Here is a 26,927-nt window from a genome sequence, read left to right as displayed (position 1 = left end):
GAGAATCAGCTTAAACCAGTGTATTAGAAACGTAGTTTTATAGCCTGACCCATCCATCCCACCTACAGGCGCACTTTCTGGTAACACGCCACTCTGTGTGCTCTGCTGGTAGTGTTGGAGCACTCTGTCCTTTGGGAGAGGGTTGGGGTGTAGGTGTGGTCAGCACAAGGCTTTTTATGGTCTGGCATGACAGCACAGCTGTCACCAGACAATTATGCGAGTATCACCAGAAGAGGGGGCTTTGTCTCTACCCACATGTTGGGAGCCGGAAGTACCTGTTTAGATTGGGCAGAAGTTGTGTGCTTCCACAAAAAAAAGTGCTTGCCCTTCACACATCTCATCACTTTATGTATCCAGCTGCCTGATTTTGAACTTTTTAGGGGCACATCCACGGCATTGCAATGCTATTAAAGCGTATTGGGTAACTATATATTTTATGGCTTTTCTCTCAGACAGCACAGAAGGGAGGAGGGCAGTCAGCACACATGGGTTTTTACATCTGGCTTGACAGTACATTCATAAGACAGACATATTGGCATTGCCAGTGCTTGTTAACTTATTAATTCCCAAAATGTTGACGCCCTCTGAGTATATATTGGTCTGTTGCTCTGCAAAACTGCCTCCTGTTGACAGCACTGAACCCAGACACCTGTGTTCAAACAACCCCTTCATTGAAGTCTTGCTTCAGTTTGCCTTTCCATCCAGTAATAATCCTTTTAAGTGATCTGGTAATCCCAGGTGACCTTTCGATGTTGGTTCTAATCTTCCCTTCTTAAGCTGTAGACTGCGGAATGCACTAGAATAAACTAAAACAAAGAAGTTTAAAGTTTACTATTCATGCTTAATTACTTAAAATCATTGCATGATAACACATGTAAACATTAACATACCTTTGCACTATGAAATTTATAACACAATCCAGGTACATTAGAAGATAAAAGTTGGAACACAAGTCATTGTTATTATAGCAACAAAAGATGCATGGTATCCATTGATTGAAGGGAAATTGATACCTGCTTTTAGTAGTCTTGCTCATCCTCTGGGTCGTCTTAGGCAATGGACAGGCACTGAAGCTTCAAATCCTTAGACACCCAGTAACATTTCACCCTGCTCAAATTTTGGTTCCTCTCTAACAAAAACGTAGAACTAACACCAGAATGTACCATAACCTTTGGGGTTGTCATGTGTCCTATTTTGTCTGAGTTCATTGAATCTTGATTGCTCTCACTAGAGGGTCAAGTTTGATTAGAACCCTGTTTGTCCAATTTGAGGGTACTATAATACTTGGCACCTGTGAACACCCACCTACATTGCAATTAACTACTAATTGCACTAGGACCTGGCAAAAAAGCCTCACAGATCTTGGATAATTTCTCAGTAATACGGCATATATCAAAACTATTACTTGCAAAATTGTTATTGCTAAATTTTAAGAAAATTGAGGTATTTTAGTTACCTTGTATCCTTTTTTATGTCTGGTGTTTGGGTTTGTTGATATAGTCAGTTTCTTAACTGATTTTTGTTTATTAAATAATCTGAACATACTTTTTCATTTGCAGGAATTCGCAGACTCCCTTGGAATTCCATTTTTGGAAACCAGCGCAAAAAATGCAACAAATGTTGAACAGGCTTTCATGACAATGGCAGCTGAAATTAAAAAGCGAATGGGCCCTGGAGCAACATCTGGTGGGGCAGAAAAGTCCAATGTCAAAATTCAAAGCACTCCGGTCAAGCAGTCCAGTGGAGGTTGCTGCTAAAATCTGCCTCCTCGTTGTCACCACACCAGTGAATTTGCAATCTGATCCTAAGTGACAAAAGAAAATTGCCTGAATTGTACTGTATGTAGCCGCACTACGACAGATTCTTACCGTCTCCCTAAGGGTCAGCGATTGGAAATAGTCATTGCTGACTTTTTTTTATTCCCCGACTCAAGGCCGCTAACTTCATTTTCAGAACAGTTTTAAACCTTTGTGTGTGTATGTGTATCTACTGGTTTATAAATAATGTGTTTATTCTTCATTGCTTTACGTATACCAGACTGTCTCTTGTGGTTGGTTAGAAAATAATTTTGTTTTGATGTTCCTGTTGGCATGTTTAAATGTCGGGTTTAGTCTTCTGAAGATGAAGTTCAGCAATTTTGTATCAAACAGCACAACAGTGTCTGTCACTTTCCATGCATAAATAAAGTTAAGTGAGCTGTTCTATGTAACATCTGATTTGCTAGTTCTTTCTTGTAGTTATTAATGGAGGATTAGGCTGTCTGATTAATATTTTCTTCATACTCTGCATATAATTTGTGGCTGCAGGATATTGTAATTTGTTGCCCAATATGTAACAAACTGAAGACATGTTTAATAAATATTGTACTTATTGGAAGTAATATCTAACTGTATGGTAAACTAGTGTTGTCTTGTAGTTAGGAAGAAGAGAATACATTTTTATATTTCTTACTGAATTTTTGAGTTACCTTGTATCAATAGTGTACATTGGACAAACATCACTGATTTCCCAAACCAAGTCTGTTGCCGTTGTTGTTCTTATCATGATATATTTGGTATTTTGTACCCAATTATTTTGATTTAAAAATTGATACTTCAGGTCTAAAAGTTAATATTGCATATGCTTTGATATTAGTTGGAAATAGGCAAGTTGAAAATTACGAGGACATAACAAAAGTAGAATGTTTTAAGCTGAATGTACAGGATCCTTGTCCTTTAGTTCAGACGCCATTTGATATGGCTGTTTTATAGTGTTCCCTACTATTACCATGAAGTCTGTAGCTAAGGTGAAAAGCAGTGCATTTTTCTTTTCATGAGCTCAGGCATCAGAATACATTCTTTTGTTACCTTTCTTTTATGTACTGCTAAATCTTCAGACAATTTAGCACAGTTTTAATTTTATTAAATAAGTTAATATCAACATTTATTTTTCAGATCCTAGCAAAGATTTTAAATGGGAGCATTCTGTTCTGTTTTAAGACCTTGAATTGCTGAGAATACTACAGGATAAAAATACGCCTACTGCAAATATAGAAAATAATGTTGCAGACAGTGGGGCGAAAAGTATGGGATGTAAAGATGCAAATGAAAGTTGAATTTGACCAAAGCAAGATGCCAAAATGGATTTTTTTTGTTTTCAAAGTAGAAGTGATTAAACTGAGACCCCTTATTTAAGAAAAATAATTACAAATCCCAGGAGCCTAGAACTTGTTTAAGTTATCTCAGATGCCATGCTTTTCACTTATGTGCCCAAACGGTTTATACTGGTACAGTCATAGATATTTAAACAGTACACATTTCTTTATTCAGCACTTTTCATCTATGAATCGCTTTGTGGCCAAATAACATTTTATTATTGACTAATTACAGCGTGTGCTTATTTTATTTAACCTAACAGAACTGAGTTTGGTAATATTGCAGATTTCAGATATATACACTATAGGTATATTTTGGTGTTTTGGGAAAGGCATGTTATCCTGTTGTTCTTGTACACAACTGGTCCTAAGCTAAAACCTAGATGTGCCTTTTTCCAAGTTTGTTTGTCCAAATGTCAGTTTGTCTGCTGTATCTTAAAGGGTTACTTGTTCGACTCATGTTTGTGGTAATGTTCAGAGAACCCATATACCAGTATTCTCCCCCCCGAAAACTTTATTGTTCAGCCAAATTGGTTAGAGACCTAAAAATGTACCGCCTTTGTGCCCCATAACACGTCTCTTAGGCAGTTCTTCCCACCGATGCTAAACATCACAAGTTAATACGTACTGTTATGGTGGGCTTCCTATAACCTTTGCACAATGTTTCTCTCCCTTGCTGGCCCAGTGCATCTTTTATGACTCTGGAAAAATAATATTATGAAAGTTCATAATGTCTTGTTACATATAACATACCCTGCTTTAAAGAACCTTACTGAATTTAGGCACCAATTACATTTATAGTGCAGCTGTAAATGTAGCTTAAAACTACTAGCACCTTAAACACATGTAAATGTATTCAAGGTTATAGTACTTCCACCTTTCAGTGAAACAAGCTGGCACCCTCCGACATTGCAGCACCAGTTTATTCATCATAGATATGCGGAGTGTAATAAGCAATTTATTATCATTGTTGAATTGGGGGTGGGTGGGGGAGTGTCGCGTGTCATGATACCTCTCCCTCAACAATGGCAATACATATGCAATCTATGGTGCAATAAACATTGTTGTTCTCATGGAAGTTTTGCTCTGCTAATAATGTGATATGTAATAAATGTGTCACTTTATGTATATTACTTCAGTTACTCTAATGTTTTTTGTCCACACTTATTTTCTCTGCCATGACCTAAATATATGTTCGCTGGCATGTGTGGCTGTAGAGACACATGCTCTGCAGCGTTGTGCAAGTTGTTTTTCTTCATAGAAGTCTTTTGAGTCACAAGGTCAAGTGACTCCTTATCTCAGTGACATTGTGTATGGGCATGGACTCCAGTGTTAGATTGTTTCCTGTCCACTGTCTGGTTTGGACATGTGTGCCTCTGCCCTATACTGTGACTCTGTTTGTTACGATTCTTTGGTTCTTTACAGTCCTCAACTGTGTTTTCGATTGCACTTTTCTGCTTCTGTGATTCTCTTCTTCGCCGCTCATTCGGGCCTATCTTCTCACGTGTGACTGGCTCCATCAAGGATGTGTTTCTGATGGGGGTGGGTGGGGCACACACTCTCTTATGGATTTGCCCATGCTGCCACGCAAAATATCTGCACACTAATCAACACCTTGTGTGCAATCTGTGCCTTTAACCTGATCACAGATCGACTGCTATGCTTGCAAATTTGTCCTGTTTGGGACCAAGAGTGCTGTGGTCCCCTGCCTCAACACCCAAGCCCTCCCCAATAAAAATCTGTGGCTTTTCCACTTCCACTTCCACTATTGGAGGTCACAAGACCACCACTGACTTCTGGCTATGGTTGGATCTGAAAATCTGGCTCGGCTGCACCGCCCTCAGGCCAAATGATGAACATCACCACAAAGGCCAAGCCTTTGGCATCGACTGCCACCTCCTCAAACGGCAAACATGTTTTGGCATCAGTCTGACCCTCTGTGCTGACCTGGCAGCAGACTCCATTATACCTTGGCACCGATGAAGCTTAACCTGTCAAACCCAAACTTTCAATACCGAAAGCCCTTAGAGCCGATAGACTCTAGACCGTCTTTGGCCCTATTTTTGATAAATTGGACATTCACCAGACAGATTCAAGTGGGTACTGGCTGTATCATTTTAACTCCTTCCTCTCCTCCACCTTTAAATAAAAAGCTGACTTTTGAGGAGGCACTGGACCTCCCCCTTCCTGCCAGGAAGGATACTAAAGACCAGGCCACCAGTCTTGCCTCTCCTCCTCAAACCACCTCTTCTTCCGACACCACCCTTCCAATATTCCACTCCATTGTCTCCTACACACAACCTACTTGATGGGTCACCTCCAGGGCCACCATAGTTGGACATCGTGGGGTTAGAGAGGGAAGGCATTAAGTGATCTTGGGACATGCATGACACCGATTCCCACCACACCAAAGGACCCTGATCTATACCCAGCTCGTCCCTCCCCACTGCCTAAGGATACAACTTCCTAACAGCAGGTTATTCCTAGTGTTCATAATGTTGAGGTACACAAAGAACACCCTAAAACAGGACTTTCTTTTCAACACCCTAGCTTCCACACAGAGGGATTCTCAGTTTTTGCCCATGCTGCCAGGTGTGTGTATGTATATATATATATATATATATATATATATATATATATATATATATATATATGTTCGATGGCATGTGTAGCTGCAGATTCACATGCTGTGCATTATCCTGCCATCTAGTGTAGGGCTCGGAGTGTTACAAGTTGTTTTTCTTCGAAGAAGTCTTTTCGAGTCACGAGACCGAGGGACTCCTCCCTTTCGGCTCCATTGCGCATGGGCGTCGACTCCATCTTAGATTGTTTTCTTTTCGCCATCGGGTTCGGACGTGTTCCTCTACGCTCCGTGTTTCGGTTCGGAAAAGATAGTTATCCATTGGAATAGACTGTATTGTTTGCGCTCGGTACCGGGTTAGTGCTAGCACATTGACACCGAAGAAACAAATGTTCCGTCAGCCCTTCGGGGTTTCCGCGCCTCGGCGGGGCCTGGTCAGCCTGACCGTGTCCATCTTCAACGCTCATGGACCGGACCCCCTTCCGCTTCTGTCCCAACTGCCACGCAAAGTATCCTTATACAGACCAACACTTGGTCTGTAATCTGTGTTTGTCCCCCAAACACGAGGATACTTGCGAGGCCTGTCGGGCATTTCGATCCAAGAAGACACTGCGGGATCGAAGTGCTCGAAGACTCCAAATGGCGTCGACACCGGCCGGACACACCGACGTCGAAGAAGAGGAGACATTTGCCATTAGAGATTCGGACTCAGGCGAGTCTGAGAGTGAGCAGCCGAAGACGCAGCAAACCGTGAGTAAACCAGCCCCAGCAAAAACTCACTCGAAAATCATGAAGGCCCAGGGGATGCCACCGCCAACAGGCCATGGCTTTACCCGAAAACACAGTGACCAAACATCGGCACCGAAAAAGGCCTCCCAGCAGCCGAAGACATCAGACTCCGGTCGAGAGACCGGCTCCGAACAGACACGGCACCGAGAGTTCGGCACACCGAAAATCAAAAAGGTTTCCTCGGAGCCGAGAAAGACTGTCAAAAAAATGTTGGTACTGAAACATTCTTCCTCGGAGCCGAAACAAAGCTCCTATACAGAGGAACAAGGCCTTTCCACACATTTAAAGGCCACAGATTTGAACAAGAGCTGGGCATGGGAGAGCCTGACCATACACAAAGAAGGCTCCATATCCAAAAGGACACGGGGAAAATTAGAACTCTTCCTCCAATCAAAATGAAAAGGAAGCTCGCATTCCAAGAGGTAGAAGTGCAGCCAAAGGCAAAAGTGGCAAAAGAGAAAACTCCACCACAATTTTCGCCACAAGTCACCATTACATTCGCCACATCTGTCCCCGGTAGTAACACCCCCAATGATGTAGTCACCAACGCACACAGGGATGAGTCAAGATGACCCGGATGCATGGGATTTGTATGACGCACCGGTCTCTGACAATAGTCCCGAATGCTACCCGGCAAGACCTTCACCACCTGAAGACAGTACTGATTACATGCAAATGGTTTCCAGGGCAGCTGCATTTCATAATGTTGCATTGCATGCAGAGCCCATAGAAGATGACTTCTTGTTCAACACCCTGTCATCTACGCACAGCCAATACCAAAGCTTGCCAATGCTGCCAGGCATGTTACAACACGCTAAACAGGTGTTTCAAGACCCAGTCAAAGGCAGAGCCATCACGCCTAGGGTGGAGAAGAAATATAAACCTCCCCCTACTGACCCTGTGTACATCACACAACAGTTAACTCCAGATTCAGTGGTGGTGGGAGCAGCCCGAAAAAGGGAGAACTCACAAATTTCTGCAGACACACCACCACCCGACGAAAGTCGGAAATTCGATGCAGCAGGCAAAAGGGTGGCAGCACAAGCAGCCAATCAATGGCGAATTGCCAATTATCAGGCTCTTCTAGCAAGATACGACAGGGCACATTGGGATGAAATGCAACATCTCATTCAACACCTTCCCAAAGAGTTCCAGAAACGTGCCCAACAGGTTGTCGAGGAAGGCCAAAGTATCTCCAACAAACAAATAAGGTTGGCCATGGACTCAGCAGACACGGCGGCCAGACCAGTAAACACCGTGGTAACCATTCAGAGACACGCATGGCTACGAAACTCCGGATTTAAGCCCGAAATTCAGCAAGCAGTGCTAAATATGCCATTCAATGAACAACAACTATTTGGGCCGGAGGTGGATACAGCGATAGACAAACTAAAGAAAGACACAGACAAGGCCAAAGCCATGGGCGCGCTCTACTCCCCACAGAGCAGAGGCACTTTTAGGAAGCCACACTTTAGAGGAGGGTTTCGGGCCCAGACCACAGAGCCTTGCACCTCACAAGTCAGACCCACATATCAGGGCCAATATCAGAGAGGAGGTTTTCGAGGACTATGTAGGGGTGGACAGTTGCCTAATACAAGAGGGGAAATTCCAGAGTCCAAAAACCCCACAAACTAAACTAAACAGTGACTTCAACGTCACAAACCCCCACCACACAACACCAGTGGGGGGAGGGAGGGGGGGGGGGGGGAAGACTCACAGATTACCACAACTGGGAGCACATAACTACGGACGCGTGGATCCTAGCCATTTTCCAACATGGCTATTGCATAGAATTCCTACATTTGCCACCAGATGTGCCTCCAAGAGCACACAACATGTCCAAACAACACTTGGATCTGTTACAGCTAGAAGTTCAAGCTTGTTACAAAAAGAAGCAATAGAACTAGTGCCCAACCATCAAAAGGGAAAGGGTGTTTACTCCCTGTATTTCCTAATCCCAAAAAAGGACAAAACACTGAGACCCATATTAGACCTCAGAACACTAAATCTTTACATCAAATCAGATCACTTTCACATGGTGACACTTCAAGACGTCATTCCCTTGCTCAAACAACAGGACTACACGTATTTCCTTACGTAGAGGATTGGTTAATAAAATCCAGCACTCAGCAACTGTCTTCTACACACAAAATACATCATACAAACCCTTCTCAAACTAGGGTGCTCTATAAACTACCAAAAATCACATCTACAACCGTGTCAAATACAACAGTACTTAGGAGCAACAATCAACACACAAAAAGGGATTGCCACTCCAAGTCCACAAAGGGTACAAGCCTCCCAAAACGTAATACTAAACATGCACCCAAACCAACACTATCAAGTGAGGTTTGTAATGAAACTCCTAGGCATGATGTCTCCATGCATAGCCATTGTCCCAAACGCAAGTCTATACACGCGTCCCTTACAACAATGTCTAGCAACACAATGGACACAAGCACAGGGTCAACTTCAAGATCTAGTGTTGATAGACTGCCAAACACACTCCTCGCTTCAATGGTGGAATCCTATAAATTTAAACCAAGGGCGGCCATTCCAAGACCCAGTGCCTCAATACGTTATCACAACAGATGCTTCCATGATAGGGTGGGGAGCACACCTCAACCAGCACAGTATACAGGGACAATGGGACAATCAACAAAAACAACTGCACATAAATCATTTAGAACTGTTGGCAGTCCACAAACACATTCTTGTCAAAACCAACAACATGACGGCAATGTATTACCTCAACAAACAAGGAGGAACACTCTCGTCACAACTGTGTCTCTTAGCACAGAAAATTTGGCATTATGCGATTCACATTCGCATAATAGCACAGTACATCCCAGGGATTCAAAGCCAGTTAGCCGACAATCTCAGTCGAGATCACCAACTAACACATGAATGGGAAATTCATCCCCAGATACTACAAACTTACTTTCTACACTGGGGAATACCAGAAATAGACCTATTCGCAACAAAAGAAAACGCAAAATGCCAAAACTTAGCATCCAGGTATCCACACCCTCAGTCCAAGGGCAATGCGTAATGGATGAGTTGGTCAGGGATATTTGCCTAAGCTTTTCCCCCCTCTCCCACTCCTTCCTTATCTTGTAAACAAATTGAGTCAAAACAGACTCAAACTAATACTGATAGCACCAACCTGGGCACGCCAACCATGGTACACAACACTACTAGACCTGTCAGTAGTACCTCATATCAAACTACCAAACAGACCAGATTTGTTAACTCAACACAAGCAACCGATCAGACACCCGAATCCAGCATCGCTCAATCTAGCAATCTGGCTCATGAAGTCTTCGAGTTTGGACATTTAGACCTTACACAAGAATGTATGGAGGTCATTAAGCAAGCTAGAAGACCTACTACAAGACATTGTTACGCAAACAAATGGAAAAGATTTGTTTATTATTGCCATCATAATCAAATCCAACCACTACACGCTTCTGCAAAAAACATCGTAAGCTATTTATTACACTTACAAAAATCAAACCTAGCCTTTGCTTCTATCAAAATACATCTCACAGCAATATCTGCCTATCTGCAGATTACACATTCAACATCACTCTTTAGAATCCCAGTCATCAAAGCATTTATGGAGGGTCTAAAGAGAATCATACGCCCAAGAACACCACCAGTTCCCTTATGGAACCTCGATATTGTGTTAACACGACTCATGGGTCCACCATTTGAACCCATGCACTCTTGTGAAATGCAATACTTAACCTGGAAAGTAGCCTTCCTAATAGCGATCACATCTCTTAGAAGGCTAAGTGAAATTCAAGCATTCACTACACAAGAACCCTTTATACAAATACATAAACATAAAGTGATTCTCCGGACAAATCCAAAGTTCTTACCAAAAGTTATATCACCGTTCCACCTGAACCAAACAGTGGAACTCCTAGTCTTTTTTTCCACAATCAGACTCAGTAGCCGAAAGAGCCTTACATACGCTAGACATCAAAAGAGCATTAATGTTTTACATTGATAGAACAAAACAATTTCGCAAGACAAAACAATTGTTTGTAGCCTTTCAAAAAATCTCATGCAGGAAACCCAGTATCCAAACAAGGCATTGCCGGATGGATAGTGAAATTTATTCAGACCTGCTATATTAAAGCAAAAAGAGATCTGCCTATTACGCCAAAGGCGCACTCCACTAGGAAGAAAGGCGCCACAATGGCCTTTCTAGGAAATATACCTATGACAGAAATCTGTAAGGCAGCCACATGGTCTACGCCTCATACATTCACAAAACATTACTGTGTAGATGTGTTAACAACACAACAAGCCACATTAGGACAGGCTGTATTACGAACATTATTTCAAACAACTTCAACCCCTACAGGCTAAACCACTGCTTTTGGGGAGATAGCTGCTTACTAGTCTATGCACAGCATGTGTATCTGCAGCTACACATGCCATCGAACGGAAAATGTCACTTACCCAGTGTACATCTGTTTGTGGCATGAGTCGCTGCAGATTCACATGCGCCCTCCCGCCTCCCCGGGAGCCTGTAGCTGTTATAAGTTGATGAAACCTGTACATTTATAAATATATATTTTTTTACACACATTATGTACATACATACTCACTCCATTGCATGGCCATTTATACTATATACACAACTCCTACCTCACCCTCTGTGGGGAAAACAATCTAAGATGGAGTCGACGCCCATGCACAATGGAGCCGAAAGGGAGGAGTCCCTCGGTCTCGTGACTCGAAAAGACGACTTCGAAGAAAAACAACTTGTAACACTTCGAGCCCAACACTCGATGGCAGGATAATGCACAGCATGTGAATCTGCAGCAACTCATGCCACGAACAGATGTACACTGGGTAAGTGCCATTTTCCATATATATTATATATATATATCTGCTCCTTCCGTCCCCTTGTTCATTCGGAGTCAAGTACCACCTGACTCCATTGTTGCAACCACTTCATGTAAGAGGGCAAACAGGCCTCCCCCCCCCGCTCCTCCCCTCCTATTAAAGGAAAGCAAGCAAATAGCTGCTGCTGGGAAGGAGGTTGCTACTCAGGCCTCCAACCATTGGCGTGTCGACGATTCTTGGGCCCTGTTGGCCATTATGATACAGCCCTTTGGGATGAGTTGGAGGACCATTTACGTACCTTCAGGAAGAACATAGGAAGAGAGGCCAGCAAATTGTCACAGAGGGCTAGCCATCACAAGTCAATTATTGCAAAACTTACTTGTAATCATGCATAATTACATGATAAGCAAAATCCAGAATTAAGTGCCATTTTCTTAGTGCAAAATGCACCCTCACACCCAAAATTGGCCAGGTGATGCATTTTGTGCCAGACCCGACCCGCAGCAGCTGTTTGCTCCCTCTAAGTTGGTTGTTTCTGTGCTCCTTCAGTAGGACTTTTGTCTCCAATTATTCTCAAGCTGGCATAATCATGGAATTTCACAAAACAAGCGCAATTACAGAAACTACTCAAATTACTCCAGCGTAATTAAAATTTTGCCAAGACCTATTGAAATCATCTTCTGCAGGTTTATATATTTAAAACAAGCTGTTGGTGGACCCCTTGTTGATTAAGACAGTGTTGAAGAAGAAAGTCAACAAGACCCCCGAAGAGCAACATTGGCTACGACAAACGTATTGGCAACAACTATGTCCGCAACATAGTCGATGGATGCCTTGAACAATCTTCTACAACAAAACCTGTGTTGAATACTCAAAGTTTAGCACCGTTAGTAACAGATCAAACAATGTTTTTCACATAAAAGATCAGTTGCTGACACCACCAACTGACCCATCGATGGAGGGGAAAAAAAGTAATGGTGATTACCAAGTGTGTTCTAAGGTGATGTTACTGTGAAATATGAGAAATGAAGTGTTCTGCTGGGATTTCATGAACCCTGTTTGAAAGAAACTGTTCTTCAAGATTTCCTCATCGAGGTTACAGAAGGTGCCTCAGAAGCTCTTTACCACAACATTCACCTCTTGGGTGAATACCTTCCAGGAACAGATTGCTTTGCAGACCTGCTCAGCAGGATGCAGCAACAAGTCCACAAATGGGAACTCCACCTGCAAGTCCTTCCATACGTTTGAAAGTGGGGATCCCCGCAGATCATCCTTTTCACCATAGCAGAACATGCAAAATGCCCAAACTTCACCTCCAAGTACCCATACCCACTATCAAAGGGGAAGACACTATGGATAACTTGGTCTTGGCTAGTTCCTTTTCACCTCCCTCTCATTCCGTTTCTGGTTTGGAAGCTCAGGTAAACGTCTCGCACCATGATCCTTGTAGCGGGCATGTCAGCCCTGGTTCGCAACACTGCTAGATCTCTCAGCGGTTCCTCACAAGAAGCATCCTAGCAGACCTTGTCACTCAAATGAGACACCAGACCCCAAAACTCTCAACTTAGCAATTTGGCTCCTGAGGTCATAGTTTGTGTACCCTGACTTACCACCAGAATGTATGTACATTCTCAAGGAAGCACACATACCCTCCATTAAAGCCTGTTATGCAGCAAAATGGAAATGTTTTGTTTGCTACCATGAATCCAAACAAATTGATCCTATAAAAGCCACAGTGCAAAACATTGTCGGCTGCCTGCTTCAGTTGCAGAAGGCAAATTTAGCTTACACTTCCATATGGTTATACGTTGCTGCAATTGCTGTGTGTCTGCAAAATAGACTGCATTTCTCACTGTCCAAAATTCCAGTCATCTGGGTTTTGATGAAAGGACTCAAGTTATTCCGCCTCTGGTTCGTCCAACAGCCTCCTGTCGTCTTGTTCTCATTAGACTCATGGGCGTCCCCATTTGAGCCTCTACACTCATGCCTACTTCATTTTCTGTAGTGGAAAGTGGCACTACTCAAGTATTAGAACTTTCACAGATTCACATGCTTGAATCATTCCCAGTCATTGAGATGGGAGCCCCGGGTACATTTAACCAAGCAGTGTTACCATAGATTTAAACCTAAAGGCCCTTAGGCCTCTTAATTTAACACTCTATCAGAGTCATTTTAAGAGAAAGGACCAAACTTCAGAATCCACCAATAAGGAGATACCAACCCCCAAGAACCCTCCAGAGAGAAGCTCCACTACCTCTGATTTTCTACTGCGCGTCATGCTAGGGAGTCTCCTCAGAGCTCTGCTCTTTCTTCATATCTTTTGGATTAGCTTTAAGATGATATTCTTCTAAACTTGTTCTAATTGTGGGTGAGGCCTACAGCATGTCTGACAAGGAAAATAAAAGTTTGTTCAGATCCTGCAAGACGTGGAGAAAAGAGATTACACTCTGAAGACCCTCATCAGGACTGCATATACTACCTTTACCCGGACATTCTGCTAAGGACTGCAGGTATGTCGTACCTTCTCTTCTAAGACCCTAAAGGATAGAGAGGGCAGATTATTAATATGGCTGCAGAAACTTAAATCTAGAGATAACCCAGTCTCTGATTCAGAAAGTGATGACTCAACATTGTCCAGAAAGAAATCTAAGAGAGCTAGATCACGTTCAAGATCTTCATCAGAGCAGCCAAGAAAGGCCCACAAAAAGACCACCTCAATGTCTTATAAAGGCTGCAGCCCTTTCACTTTGCATCATAAGTTCTCCACAAAAGGGGAAAGAGGGCATGCCAGCAGCTGAGAAAGGCCTTAAAAAAAAAAAAAAAAAACATCTTCTGTGCCTCCACCTGCGTCTGCTGAACCTTTCAAAAGGCCCTCCTCTGAGCCTGTGGTGGACAGACCTCTGGCAAAGAATATACCGTCGAAATCGGTGCGTGCCTTTTCACCGTCAACTGTGGTTTCCACTTTATCATCGCCAACGGCTGTGCTGACGACGAGCCTCCCACCGTCCACGAGGACAGCGTTGATGGCGAGGACCTACACGTCGGTGGCGGCAGTAACAATGGTGACCTCATTGCCATCTTCATCGTCGACGAGAGCGTCCACTTTAAAGCTGTTGATGATTAAAATCTCCATGCGTTCGTCGACAATGCAGAAGCCAGGAAAAACTTACTCCACAGCATACTTTGCCTAGTAAAGTAACCCCTCTGATGCCAGTACATCTGTTGGAGGGTGTTGAATCAGATGAGGAGCGACCATTTGGAACAGCACACAGCCCCTCAGAGTTGAATATTAAATATCAAGATGAGGATGAGTTTGGCGCAACCTATAACCTGCAGTACTACGCAGGGGACCAGGCATATCAGGAGGATGTATACATGCCAAGCTCTTTACTTTCTGATCTGAGAGCGATGCTTGCAGACTATAGTACGGGTTTTCCTCCTCAGGAATCGGGACAACCACTGCCTCCTTCTTGGCCTGTTTCAAGTGTTACCACTCCAGGTCAGAGGCCAACCTCTTTACCACTAGCGAATGTGGCTACACCGGATATGACCATACCAGATGACACTGACATTTCGGGTGGTGATCAAGAAGAAGAACTCCTCGACACCCAGTCAGAGTGGGATGAATATGTGATTCCAGCTCCTCCTTCGCAGCCAAAAGTGGATTCACCTCCAGATGACATCGGGGGATTCCATAATCATTTGGAAAGAGCAGCTAAGCGTTGTGCACTCCCAATGCCATCCAAGGAAACGGATTGCTTTCTATATGATTTTAAAGAGCCTTTCCAGAAATCAGTATGCTCTGTACCGCTAGTCAGTTTCATATGGGAAGAGAGTTTGAAGGTCATGCACAACCCTGCTACAGTCACAGCAGTGCTTCCTCGATAGGGCAAAAGTACAAGGCGCTGGAGGATGCCCTACCATGATTGACTGGTCACCCAATCCAGATTCAGTGGTTGCTCCAGCGACACAGAGAAGATCCAAGGATCCCTCTGCTCCAATTTCCGCACCTCTGGACAAAGAGGGTGGATGGTTGGATAACATCAGGAAGAGGTTTTCGTCAATGTCCATCCTCATGATAAGAGCGGCTAACTCCCGGGCAGTGTTAGCCAGATATGATAGGCAATTATGTGCAGACATCGCCCCGCATATTGATCAGTTGCCGGAGGATGTTAAGTTGGAAGCAAAAAAGATATTGCATGAGGGAGAGCATATATCAGCTGAAATGATAGATTGTGCTATGGATATAGCCACTACTGCATTTCGTCTGCTCGCAGGTTCGGCTGTCTTCCGGAGGCAAAGTCGGTTAAAGGCCACATCGTTCCATCCGGAAGTCCAGAATAAAATCCTAGATCTTCCTTTTGATAGCCAGGCATTGTTTGGTAAGCATATGTTCGATGGCATCTGTCGCTGTAGATACGCATGTTCTGCAATAGCTCGCCATCTGGTGTTGGGCCGGAGTGTTACAAGTTGTTTTTCTTCGAAGAAGTCTTTCGAGTCACGGGACCGAGTGACTCCTCCTTTTGTCTCCATTGCGCATGGGCGTCGACTCTATCCTCGATTGTTTTTTTTCCGCCATCGGGTTCGGACGTGTTCCTGTCGCTCCGAGTTTCGGAACGGAAAATTAGCTAATTTCGGAAGATTTTCGTCGGTATTGTTGCGTTCGGGATCGGCGTACTTACATTCAACACCGCATCGAAGATCGAACAGCTCCGGTGCCCTTCGGGGTAGTTTTTTCGATCCTCCGTCGGGGCCTGGTCGGCCCGACCGCGTGCTGAAGAACGCCGATGGAACGGACCCCGTTTCGTTTCTGCCCCAAATGCCACAATAAATACCCCTACACAGACCAACACTTGGTCTGCAACCTGTGCCTGTCACCTGAGCACAGCGAAGACACCTGCGAGGCCTGTCGTGCGTTCCGGTCCCGAAAAACACTCCGAGACCGTCGAGCCAGAAGACTTCAGATGGCGTCCGCACCGACAGCCCACCGGGAGTTCGAGGAACAGGAAGAGGAAGGTACCTTCTCGATCCAAGACTCCGACTCCGAAGGATTCGACGATACACAAACCGTGAGTAAGACGTCGAAAACCACACAGAGGAAGATTTACAAGGCCCAGGGGACGCCACTGCCACCAGGCCATGGCTCGACCCATAAATTCGGTGACCGACCATCGGCACCGAAAAAGGCCCAAACAGTGCCGAGATCGTCCGACTCCGGTCGAGACACCGGCACGCAGCCTTCTCGGGACCGAGAAAGTGCTGGAGACAAGCCTCGACACCGAGATGCCGGTGTGGACACGGCTCGACGCCGAGACAGCGGCACAGAAACAGATCGACGCCGAGAGGTTTCGGCCCCGAAAAGGAAAAAAGTCACCTCGGAGCCGAAAAAACACGCAGACAAAGTTTCGATGCCGAAACAAACTGCAAGCGACCCAGCTTCAGGCTCTTATACAGAAGAGCACTCGCTAACCTCCCAAATGCAGAAGCATAGGTTTGAGGAAGAGCTACAAGCAACTGATGTGGACCATACGCAAAAGCGTATCTTCATTCAGCAGGGGACAGGAAAAATAAGCACCCTTCCCCCCATTAGGAGAAAGAGGAGGTTGGAGTTCCACACGGAACAAACACCACAACCAAAAGTGGTGAAAAGAGTTACACCACCACCCTCACCTCCGCCCGTGATTGACGTTTCACCAGCACAAACTCCTTCACACTCCCCAGCTCACACCACCATGAGCCAGGGTGACCAAGATCAGGACGCATGGGACCTATACGACGCCCCAGTGTCAGATAACAGTCCGGAGGCATACCCTGCGAAGCCATCTCCACCAGAAGACAGCACCGCGTACTCTCAAGTGGTGGCTAGAGCAGCACAATTTCACCACGTAAGCCTCCACTCAGAACAGGTCGAGGATGATTTCTTATTCAACACACTCTCCTCCACCCACAGCTCATACCAAAGCCTGCCTATGCTCCCTGGTATGCTCCGCCACGCAAAAGACATCTTTAAGGAGCCGGTTAAAAGTAGGGCAATCACACCAAGGGTAGAAAAAAAGTATAAGCCGCCTCCTACGGACCCGGTTTTCATCACTACACAGCTGCCACCAGACTCTGTCGTTGTAGGAGCAGCTAGGAAAAGGGCCAACTCTCACACATCTGGAGATGCACCACCCCCAGATAAAGAAAGCCGCAAGTTTGATGCAGCTGGTAAAAGAGTCGCAGCACAAGCTGCAAACCAGTGGCGCATCGCAAACTCCCAGGCACTACTTGCGCGCTATGACAGAGCCCACTGGGACGAGATGCAACATCTCATTGAACATCTGCCCAAGGACTTACAAAATAGGGCAAAACAAGTGGTTGAGGAGGGACAGGCCATCTCCAACAACCAAATCCGCTCCTCCATGGACGCTGCAGATACAGCTGCACGGACAATTAATACATCTGTAACTATCAGAAGGCATGCATGGCTCCGACCGTCTGGATTTAAACCAGAGATTCAACAAGCAGTTCTCAATATGCCTTTTAATGAAAAAGAACTGTTCGGTCCAGAAGTGGACACAGCGATTGAGAAACTCAAAAAAGATACGGACACTGCCAAAGCCATGGGCGCACTCTACTCCCCGCAGAGCAGAGGGAATTACAGCTCATTCCGTAAAACGCCCTTTCGAGGGGGGTTTCGGGGTCAAAGCACACAAGCCAGCACCTCACAAGCCACACCGTCCAGTTACCAAGGACAGTATAGAGGAGGTTTTCGGGGACAATATAGAGGAGGGCAATTCCCTAGAAATAGAGGAAGATTCCAAAGCCCCAAAACCCCTACTACTAAACAGTGACTCACATGTCACTCACCCCCTCCACACAACACCAGTGGGGGGACGAATAGGTCATTATTACAGAGCATGGGAGAAAATCACTACAGACACTTGGGTTCTAGCAATTATCCAACATGGTTATTGCATAGAATTTCTACAATTCCCTCCAAACATACCACCAAAAGCACAAAATTTAACAACACACCATTCCAATCTCCTGGAGATAGAAGTGCAGGCACTATTGCAAAAGAATGCAATCGAATTAGTGCCAAACACACAAATACACACAGGAGTTTACTCACTGTACTTTCTGATACCAAAGAAGGACAAAACACTGAGACCAATCCTAGACCTCAGAGTAGTGAACACTTTCATCAAATCAGACCACTTCCACATGGTCACACTACAAGAAGTATTGCCATTGCTAAAGCTGCACGATTACATGGCAACTTTAGACCTCAAGGATGCTTATTTCCATATACCAATACACCCATCGCACAGGAAATACCTAAGGTTTGTATTCAAAGGAATACATTACCAATTCAAGGTACTGCCTTTCGGATTAACAACCGCACCAAGAGTCTTTACCAAATGTCTAGCGGTAGTCGCAGCACACATAAGAAGGCAGCAGATACATGTGTTCCCATATCTAGACGACTGGCTAATCAAGGCCCATTCGTTAATAGAGTGCTCAAATCACACAAATCATATCATACAAACCCTCTTCAAACTAGGGTTCACCGTCAATTTCACAAAATCCAAAATTCTGCCACGCAAGGTACAACAATACCTAGGAGCCATAATAGACACATCAAAAGGAGTAGCCACTCCAAGTCCACAAAGAATTCAAAATTTCAACACCATCATACAACGCATGTATCCAACACAAAAGATACAAGCAAAGATGGTATTACAACTCCTAGGCATGATGTCATCATGCATAGCCATTGTCCCAAACGCAAGACTGCACATGAGGCCCCTACAACAATGCCTAGCATCACAGTGGTCTCAAGCACAGGGTCACCTTCTAGATCTGGTGTTAATAGACCGCCAAACTTACCTCTCGCTTCTGTGGTGGAACAACATAAATTTAAACAAGGGGCGGCCTTTCCAAGACCCAGTGCCACAATACGTAATAACAACAGATGCTTCCATGACAGGGTGGGGAGCACACCTCGATCAACACAGCATACAAGGACAATGGAACGTACATCAAACAAAACTGCATATCAATCACCTAGAACTTCTAGCAGTTTTTCAAGCACTAAAAGCTTTCCAACCAATAATAGTTCACAAATACATTCTCGTCAAAACAGACAACATGACAACAATGTATTATCTAAACAAGCAGGGGGGGACGCACTCCACGCAGTTAAGCCTGCTAGCACAAAAAATTTGGCATTGGGCAATTCACAACCAAATTCGCCTAATTGCACAGTTTATACCAGGGATACAAAATCAACTCGCAGACAATCTCTCTCGAGATCACCAACAGGTCCACGAATGGGAAATTCACCCCCAAATTCTGAACACTTATTTCAAACTCTGGGGAACACCTCAGATAGACTTGTTTGCGACAAGGGAGAACGCAAAATGCCAAAACTTCGCATCCAGATACCCACACAAACAATCCCAAGGCAATGCCCTATGGATGAACTGGTCAGGGATATTTGCTTACGCTTTTCCTCCTCTCCCTCTCCTTCCTTACCTGGTAAACAAACTCAGTCAAAGCAAACTCAAACTCATATTGATAGCACCAACTTGGGCAAGGCAACCCTGGTACACAACGCTGCTAGACCTATCAGTGGTACCCTGCATCAAATTGCCCAACAGGCCAGATCTGTTGACACAGCACAACCAAAAGATCAGACACCCAGATCCAGCATCGCTGAATCTAGCAATCTGGCTCCTGAAATCCTAGAATTCGGGCACTTACAACTTACCCAAGAATGTATGGAAGTCATAAAACAAGCCAGAAGGCCATCCACCAGGCACTGCTATGCAAGTAAATGGAAGAGGTTTGTTTGCTACTGCCATATTAATCAAATACAACCATTACACACAACTCCAGAACAGGTAGTGGGTTACTTGATTCACTTACAAAAATCTAACCTAGCTTTCTCTTCCATTAAGATTCACCTTGCAGCAATATCTGCATACCTGCAAACTACCTATTCAACTTCCCTATATAGGATACCAGTCATTAAAGCATTCATGGAGGGCCTTAGGAGAATTATACCACCAAGAACACCACCTGTTCCTTCATGGAACCTAAATGTTGTCCTAACTAGACTTATGGGTCCACCTTTTGAACCCATGCACTCCTGCGACATACAGTTCCTAACCTGGAAGGTGGCATTTCTCATCGCCATTACTTCCCTAAGAAGAGTAAGCGAGATTCAGGCGTTTACTATACAGGAACCTTTTATACAACTACACAAAAATAAAGTCGTCCTAAGAACCAATCCTAAATTTTTGCCAAAGGTTATTTCACCGTTCCATCTAAATCAAACAGTGGAACTTCCAGTGTTCTTTCCACAGCCAGATACCGTAGCTGAAAGGGCACTACATACATTAGATGTCAAAAGAGCATTAATGTATTACATTGACAGAACAAAAAACATCAGAAAGACTAAACAACTCTTTATTGCATTTCAAAAACCTCACGCAGGAAACCCAATTTCAAAACAAGGTATAGCCAGATGGATAGTTAAATGCATCCAAATCTGCTACCTTAAAGCTAAACGACAGCTGCCCATTACACCAAGGGCACACTCAACCAGAAAGAAAGGTGCTACCATGGCCTTTCTAGGAAACATCCCAATGCAAGAAATATGTAAGGCAGCCACATGGTCTACGCCTCACACATTCACCAAGCACTACTGTGTAGACGTGTTATCCGCACAACAAGCCACAGTAGGTCAAGCCGTATTAAGGACATTATTTCAGACTACTTCCACTCCTACAGGCTGATCCACCGCTTTTGGGGAAATAACTGCTTACTAGTCTATGCAGAACATGCGTATCTACAGCGACAGATGCCATCGAACTGAAAATGTCACTTACCCAGTGTACATCTGTTCGTGGCATCAGTCGCAGTAGATTCGCATGTGCCCACCCGCCTCCCCGGGAGCCTGTAGCAGTTTGGAAGTTACCTTCAATTATTTATATATGTATCATCTCAACCTTAAATAGGTGCATACTTAGTCACTCCATTGCATGGGCACTATTACTACAATTCAACTCCTACCTCACCCTCTGCGGGGAAAAACAATTGAGGATAGAGTCGACGCCCATGCGCAATGGAGACAAAAGGAGGAGTCACTCGGTCCCGTGACTCGAAAGACTTCTTAGAAGAAAAACAACTTGTAACACTCCGGCCCAACACCAGATGGCGAGCTATTGCAGAACATGCGAATCTACTGCGACTGATGCCACGAACAGATGTACACTGGGTAAGTGACATTTTCATTATGAGACACTGCAGTCAATTAAGTCTGACACAGATACATCAAAATCTTTGGGATCTCTCCAGTTTCGCAAACCTTCCTTTCGAACTACGAGAGGGTGTGGAATGCCTTCATGTAGGCGAGGCTACCAGCAATACAGATATTTGACGTATCCTTCCTCCTCTCAGGAGTTTCGTCAATACTACACCCAAAAGCAGCTGCCACAAGCGGCCTACAACAGGTCTGGCTCCAGGGGACGCTCAGCTCGTTATGCTAAATACTCAGCTCGCAGAGCATGATGCATCCAAGGCTCTGGCTGCCCCCAACCATACTCCCCCTGTTCTAGGCAGAAAGATATCTCTGTTTTTCCAACAATGGCAAGCCGTAACATCGGACAAGTGGGTCTTACAGCTCGTAAAGCATGGACACACACTAGAGTTCGTCCAGATGCCTCCTCCCAATCCTCCTCTCAGAACCAGATTATTTCTCATTTGCAAAAAGTGGAAGAACTGGAGACTGATCCTCGATCTCAGAGAATTAAACACCTACTTGAGAAAACAATCCTGCATTATAAGCCTTCAGGATGTCCTTCTGCGATTGAACCAGGGAGATTTTATGTCTTCACTAGACCTAAATGATGCCTATTTCCACATCCTCATTCACCCAGCCCACAGACAATACCTGAGATTCATGGTAGCCGGAAGCCATTTTCAATTTCAAGTCCTTCCATTTGGCCTGAAGTCAGCTGCCAGGATATTTACGAAGTGCCTAGCTCCTATTGCAGCCTTTCTCAGGAGAAAAAACATCAGGTATTCCCATACCTAGATGGTTGGCTGATAAAAGCAAACACCTATATAGGAGCATGCAGGTCAACATAAGTGTGTTTCCTTGCTCAGCATCTTTGGCCAGACCCTCAATTGGGAGAAATCCAAACCCCAACCATCATGCAGGATCACTTTTTTAGGGGCAAGACTGGACACTAAATTCACCATGGCATGTCCCACTGTGGAAATACAGAAGAAACTAATATCTCTAGCAAGATCGATTCAAAGAAAAGACTACATTTCAGTACGCCTCTTCAAGTCCTTATTGGGCATGATGTCATCATGCATACCTCTAGTTCCTCTCTGCAGACTCAAGATGCAGCCCCTGCAAGAGCAGCTCCATCTACAATGGCTCCAGGAAGCTTTGAAGATCAGATAAACATTACTCCCGCAATAATCAAAGCTCTGGTGTGGTGGTCTCAAAAACATCACCTGTCTATTGTTTCTTCATCGCCCAGCACCATGGACAATCACCACAGATGCCTCCCTGGAAGGTTGGGGAGCTGTTTTACAAGACCTATGGGTAAGTGGCAAGTGGCCACTAGAGTTGCGGACAATGCACATCAATCTGCTGGAGCTCAAAGCAGTTCATCTAGCTTTACAGGCTTTCCTCCCAAAGATTGCCAGTTCAGAAGTGGTAATAAGAAAGGACAACACTACTACGATGCATTACCTCAGCAAACAGGGAGGCACAAAATCTCTCTCTCTCTCCAGGGAAGCTCAGAAGATCTGAAATTGGGCGTCGCAGCAGGGCAGCCTGCACACAGCAGTGCGCCTTCCAGGCATACAGAACATGATAGCGGACTTTCAGCAGGCAAAAATCAATGTGTCATGAGTGGGAGTTGGACCAGTCCACAGTCAACCACGTTTTTCTCCCAGTGGGGAACACCCAAACTCGACCTATTCGCCAGCGAGTTGAATACCAATACTTCTCAAGCTGGCATCACCAAAAGGGATCATGGGGGAAATGCATTTTCCATAGCTTGGTGAGGAATCTTTGCATATACTTTTCCACCAATACCCTTGATCCCAAGAGTCCTAACAGAGATGAAGAGAGAACCGTGCATGCTGATATTAATAGCCCTGTACTGGCCTCGCCAACATTGATTTGCAGAGCTTCTTCTGTCAGTGAAGCCTCACATCCCACTGAGAATATCTCCACATCTGCTAACAATGAGCAGCGGTCAAATCTTGCATCGGGATCCTCAATCAGTGCGATTGTGAGCATGGCTCCTGAGCACAGGGAATTTGCACATTTAAACATTCCGCAAGAGTGCAGGGACATTCTATCCAACGCCAGAGCAGCCAGCACCAGTAAGGCTTACTCATGTAACTGGAAAAGCTTTTGTTTGTGGTGTCATCAACAGCAAATTGATCCTCTCTCCTCATCTCCAGAGCAGATATTACCTTACTTGTTGCATTTAGCGCTCTCAGGACTTGGGCATTCATCTATAAAGGTGCACCTGGCTGCAATTGCGTCTTACAGACGCTTCACCTTCGTTATGGTACCCTAGGTTGATAAAACGATTTCTGAAAGGGCTTTTCAGAGTGTTTCCACTATTCAGACTGCCTCCCCCCTCTTTGAATTTAAATATTGTTCTTATGCAACTTATGAAGCAGCCTTTAGAGCCAATTCCTCAAGCTTCTATGAAATTCCTCTCCTGGAAAGTTGCCTTACTTGTTGCCCTCACATCAGCCAGACGAGTCAGTGAGATACAAGCACTTTCCATTCTGGAGCTGTTTTTACAGATTAAAAAAGACAGACTAATCTTGCGCACTGATCTGCATTTTATCCCAAAAGTCCCTTCGGATTTTCATCCGAATGATCCCTTGGTCTTCAAGACATTCGTTCTTGAGCCGACGACTCCTGTGGAGATAACATTGCACTGTTTAGATGTTAAAAGGTGTATTAAATTCTATTTAGACAGGATTAAACCATTTCTCCTGATTGGTGGATTCTGAAGTTTGGGCCATTTTTCTTAAAATGACTGTGATAGTATTAAATTAATAGGTTTAAGGAACTTTAGGTTTAATTCTATGGTAACACTGCTTGGTTAAATGTACTGGGGGTTAATGAGAGGGAGTCGGGGGGGGGGGGTGGTGGTTTACCATCTCGACGACGGGGAATGATTCAAGCATGTGAATCTATGAAAGATTCCACTACTGGAGAACCAAATACATAGAGACAAAGTCGTTCTTTGTACTAATCCTGAATTGCTACATAAGTTACTTAAACAATTTCACCTCATGCAATCCATTGAACTGCCTGTTTCCCCCCCCCCCCAGATTCCAGAGCTCTTCATATCCTAAATGTCAAAAGAGCACTCATGTTCTACCTAGAAAAAACTAAAACTTTCAGTAAAACTAAACAACTCCTTGTAGCCTCTTCTCCACCTCGTAAAGACAATCCAATATCAAAATCAGGCATAGGCAGATGGCTAGTCAAATGTATTCAAACATTAAGGCCAAAAGAACTTTACCTGTTTCTCCCAGAGCACATTCCACTTGTAAAAAGGAAGCTACTATGTCCTTTCTTGGAAACGTTGCCATAGCTGACATTTGTAAGCAGCTACATGGTCTACACAACACACCCTCACCAAGCACTACTGTGGATGTTTCAGCACTCCAACAAGCCAGTGTAGATGAGGAAGTTAAATGCGACCCCTCCCTTATTTTTTTTTTTTGGGACAACTGCAACTCCCACAGGCTAGCCACCTGCTTCCAAGGAAGGACTGCTTTACATTCCATGCTGTGCTTGTATATGTACAGCCAGACATGCCATAGAATGGATTGTTACCCTGTCGGCATCTGTTTGTGACATGTACTGCTGTAGATTCAAATGTGCCGTCCCTTCTCCCCAGACACCTGTGGCTGTTGTACATTTGTACTTAGTGCGGTCATTGCTTTTTTTCCCACATACCTTGTACTCATTTTTCACCGGCCTATGGGAAAATAATCTGTCAATGCCCATGCGCAGTATCACCGAGAGGAGGAGTCACTCGGCCATGGGATTTGAAAGACTACTTAGAAGAAAAACATCTTGCAAAATTCCGGACCTAACACTAGATGGTAGGAGTAGGCAGAGTATGTAAATCGACATCACTACATGCCACAAACGAATGCTTAGAGGGTAAGTAACATAATCCTTATGCCATGGCAGTAGAAAATAAATATGACCAAATAAATGCTATTTGAAACAACTGTTCCTGCAAATATGCATTCACACATGTAGTACTACAGTGCTAAAGTCAAAATTCGAGTTTAACACCACAGAACACCTGGACTTAAATGAGAAAAACAATGTTCATTGCCTCAGAGGCCTTCTCATGCCCCTTGGTCAGTCAACGTATAGATAGACCTCACAGACTAGCCTCCAATGAACTGGACTTCTTAATCACCCTGAAAGCTTGGTTGTGCAGATGGATGTGTAGGATTAACCCAAATTCATTCTGACCAGTCCTTCAGCTGGACCATCAAATTAATGCCTTTAGAAAGACAATATGTTCTTCAGGTAGTTTAGCTTTCTGATTAATCAATGGAATAAGCCTGTTGGGCAGCCACACTCATGGATTGTGGAGACCTGGCCAGTGCGATAATGCAAGCCGTTCCGGAAGATCTCTGGTCCTCACCAGCCCAAACAGTACATGATTGCTAGGATGCTGCAACATCTACATTTCGAGCTAGTCTGAGAACTAGAACAATTGGCACCAGTACTGTGCTTACAAGACATAGTTGGATGAGATCAACCAGGTGTTCGGGAGGTGTGCAGGTGTACCTGGATGGGGACGCCCTTTGATGGCTGCAGGTTACTGTGGAGAAAAGGCTAATTTGGCACAGGAATGATTAAAGGACAGTCGTGCCATGTCTTGGTCCTTTGGCCTGCTGATACCAGCATGGCAATTATTTTTAAAAACCTTACAGGAAGGTTAGGGGCTATTCCAGGGGTCTGGTTTACAGGCCAGCCCTCCCAGCCTATGATGCAGCAACAAGCCCAGCCCTTTATATGAATGGCATCAGTGAATTAATTTGGAAAAGGAGGGACTGCAGTTAAATTACTCCTACTATGCTATGACAGCTTCCTGTCTGTTTTAGATTGGCCTTACAGGGCCATGCCTGGCCAGTAGTAGGCAAAATACAGCTTTTGAAATCTGGCTTGGGGTCCATGAAGTTCCAGGTAGGTCCTGCAGAGCATTACAAGAGGGTATGCCCTATCTTTCATCTCTTCTCCACCCCATCTTCCTCCCACAGCAGAGACTCTTATAGAAGAACACTACACAGTCCTCACGCAGGAAGTCAATCTTTTACTGTGCAAAAGTGCCATTGAGTGAGTGCTGGACTTGGAAAGTGGGCAGTGGTGTTTCTTGTGCTATTCCAATGCTTTGAAGAGTGATGGGGATCTGAGGCCTGTTCTAGACCTCTGCCAATTGAATGCCTTTTTGTAAGTAAAAACCTATCTGAGATGCTCACTCTGGCTCA

The 26,927-nt window shown here is 44.5% G+C and overlaps 1 protein-coding gene across 1 annotated transcript in view; it reads left to right on the top strand.

Moving 5' to 3' along the window:
- The window catches only part of RAB1A (RAB1A, member RAS oncogene family), a 117,729-nt gene extending 113,463 nt beyond the window's left edge, over positions 1 to 4,266 (top strand). Inside the window, exon 6 of the mRNA XM_069234262.1 lies at positions 1,560 to 4,266. Coding sequence (XP_069090363.1) covers positions 1,560 to 1,757 — 198 coding nt within the window. The 3' untranslated portion in view covers positions 1,758 to 4,266. The remainder of the gene's footprint in view (positions 1 to 1,559) is intronic.
- The last annotated feature ends 22,661 nt before the right edge of the window (positions 4,267 to 26,927 follow it).

Source organism: Pleurodeles waltl, chromosome 5 (assembly GCF_031143425.1).
Source record: "Pleurodeles waltl isolate 20211129_DDA chromosome 5, aPleWal1.hap1.20221129, whole genome shotgun sequence".
In the NCBI taxonomy this organism is placed as follows: Eukaryota; Metazoa; Chordata; class Amphibia; order Caudata; family Salamandridae; genus Pleurodeles; species Pleurodeles waltl.
This window is presented reverse-complemented; position numbering and strand designations above follow the sequence as displayed.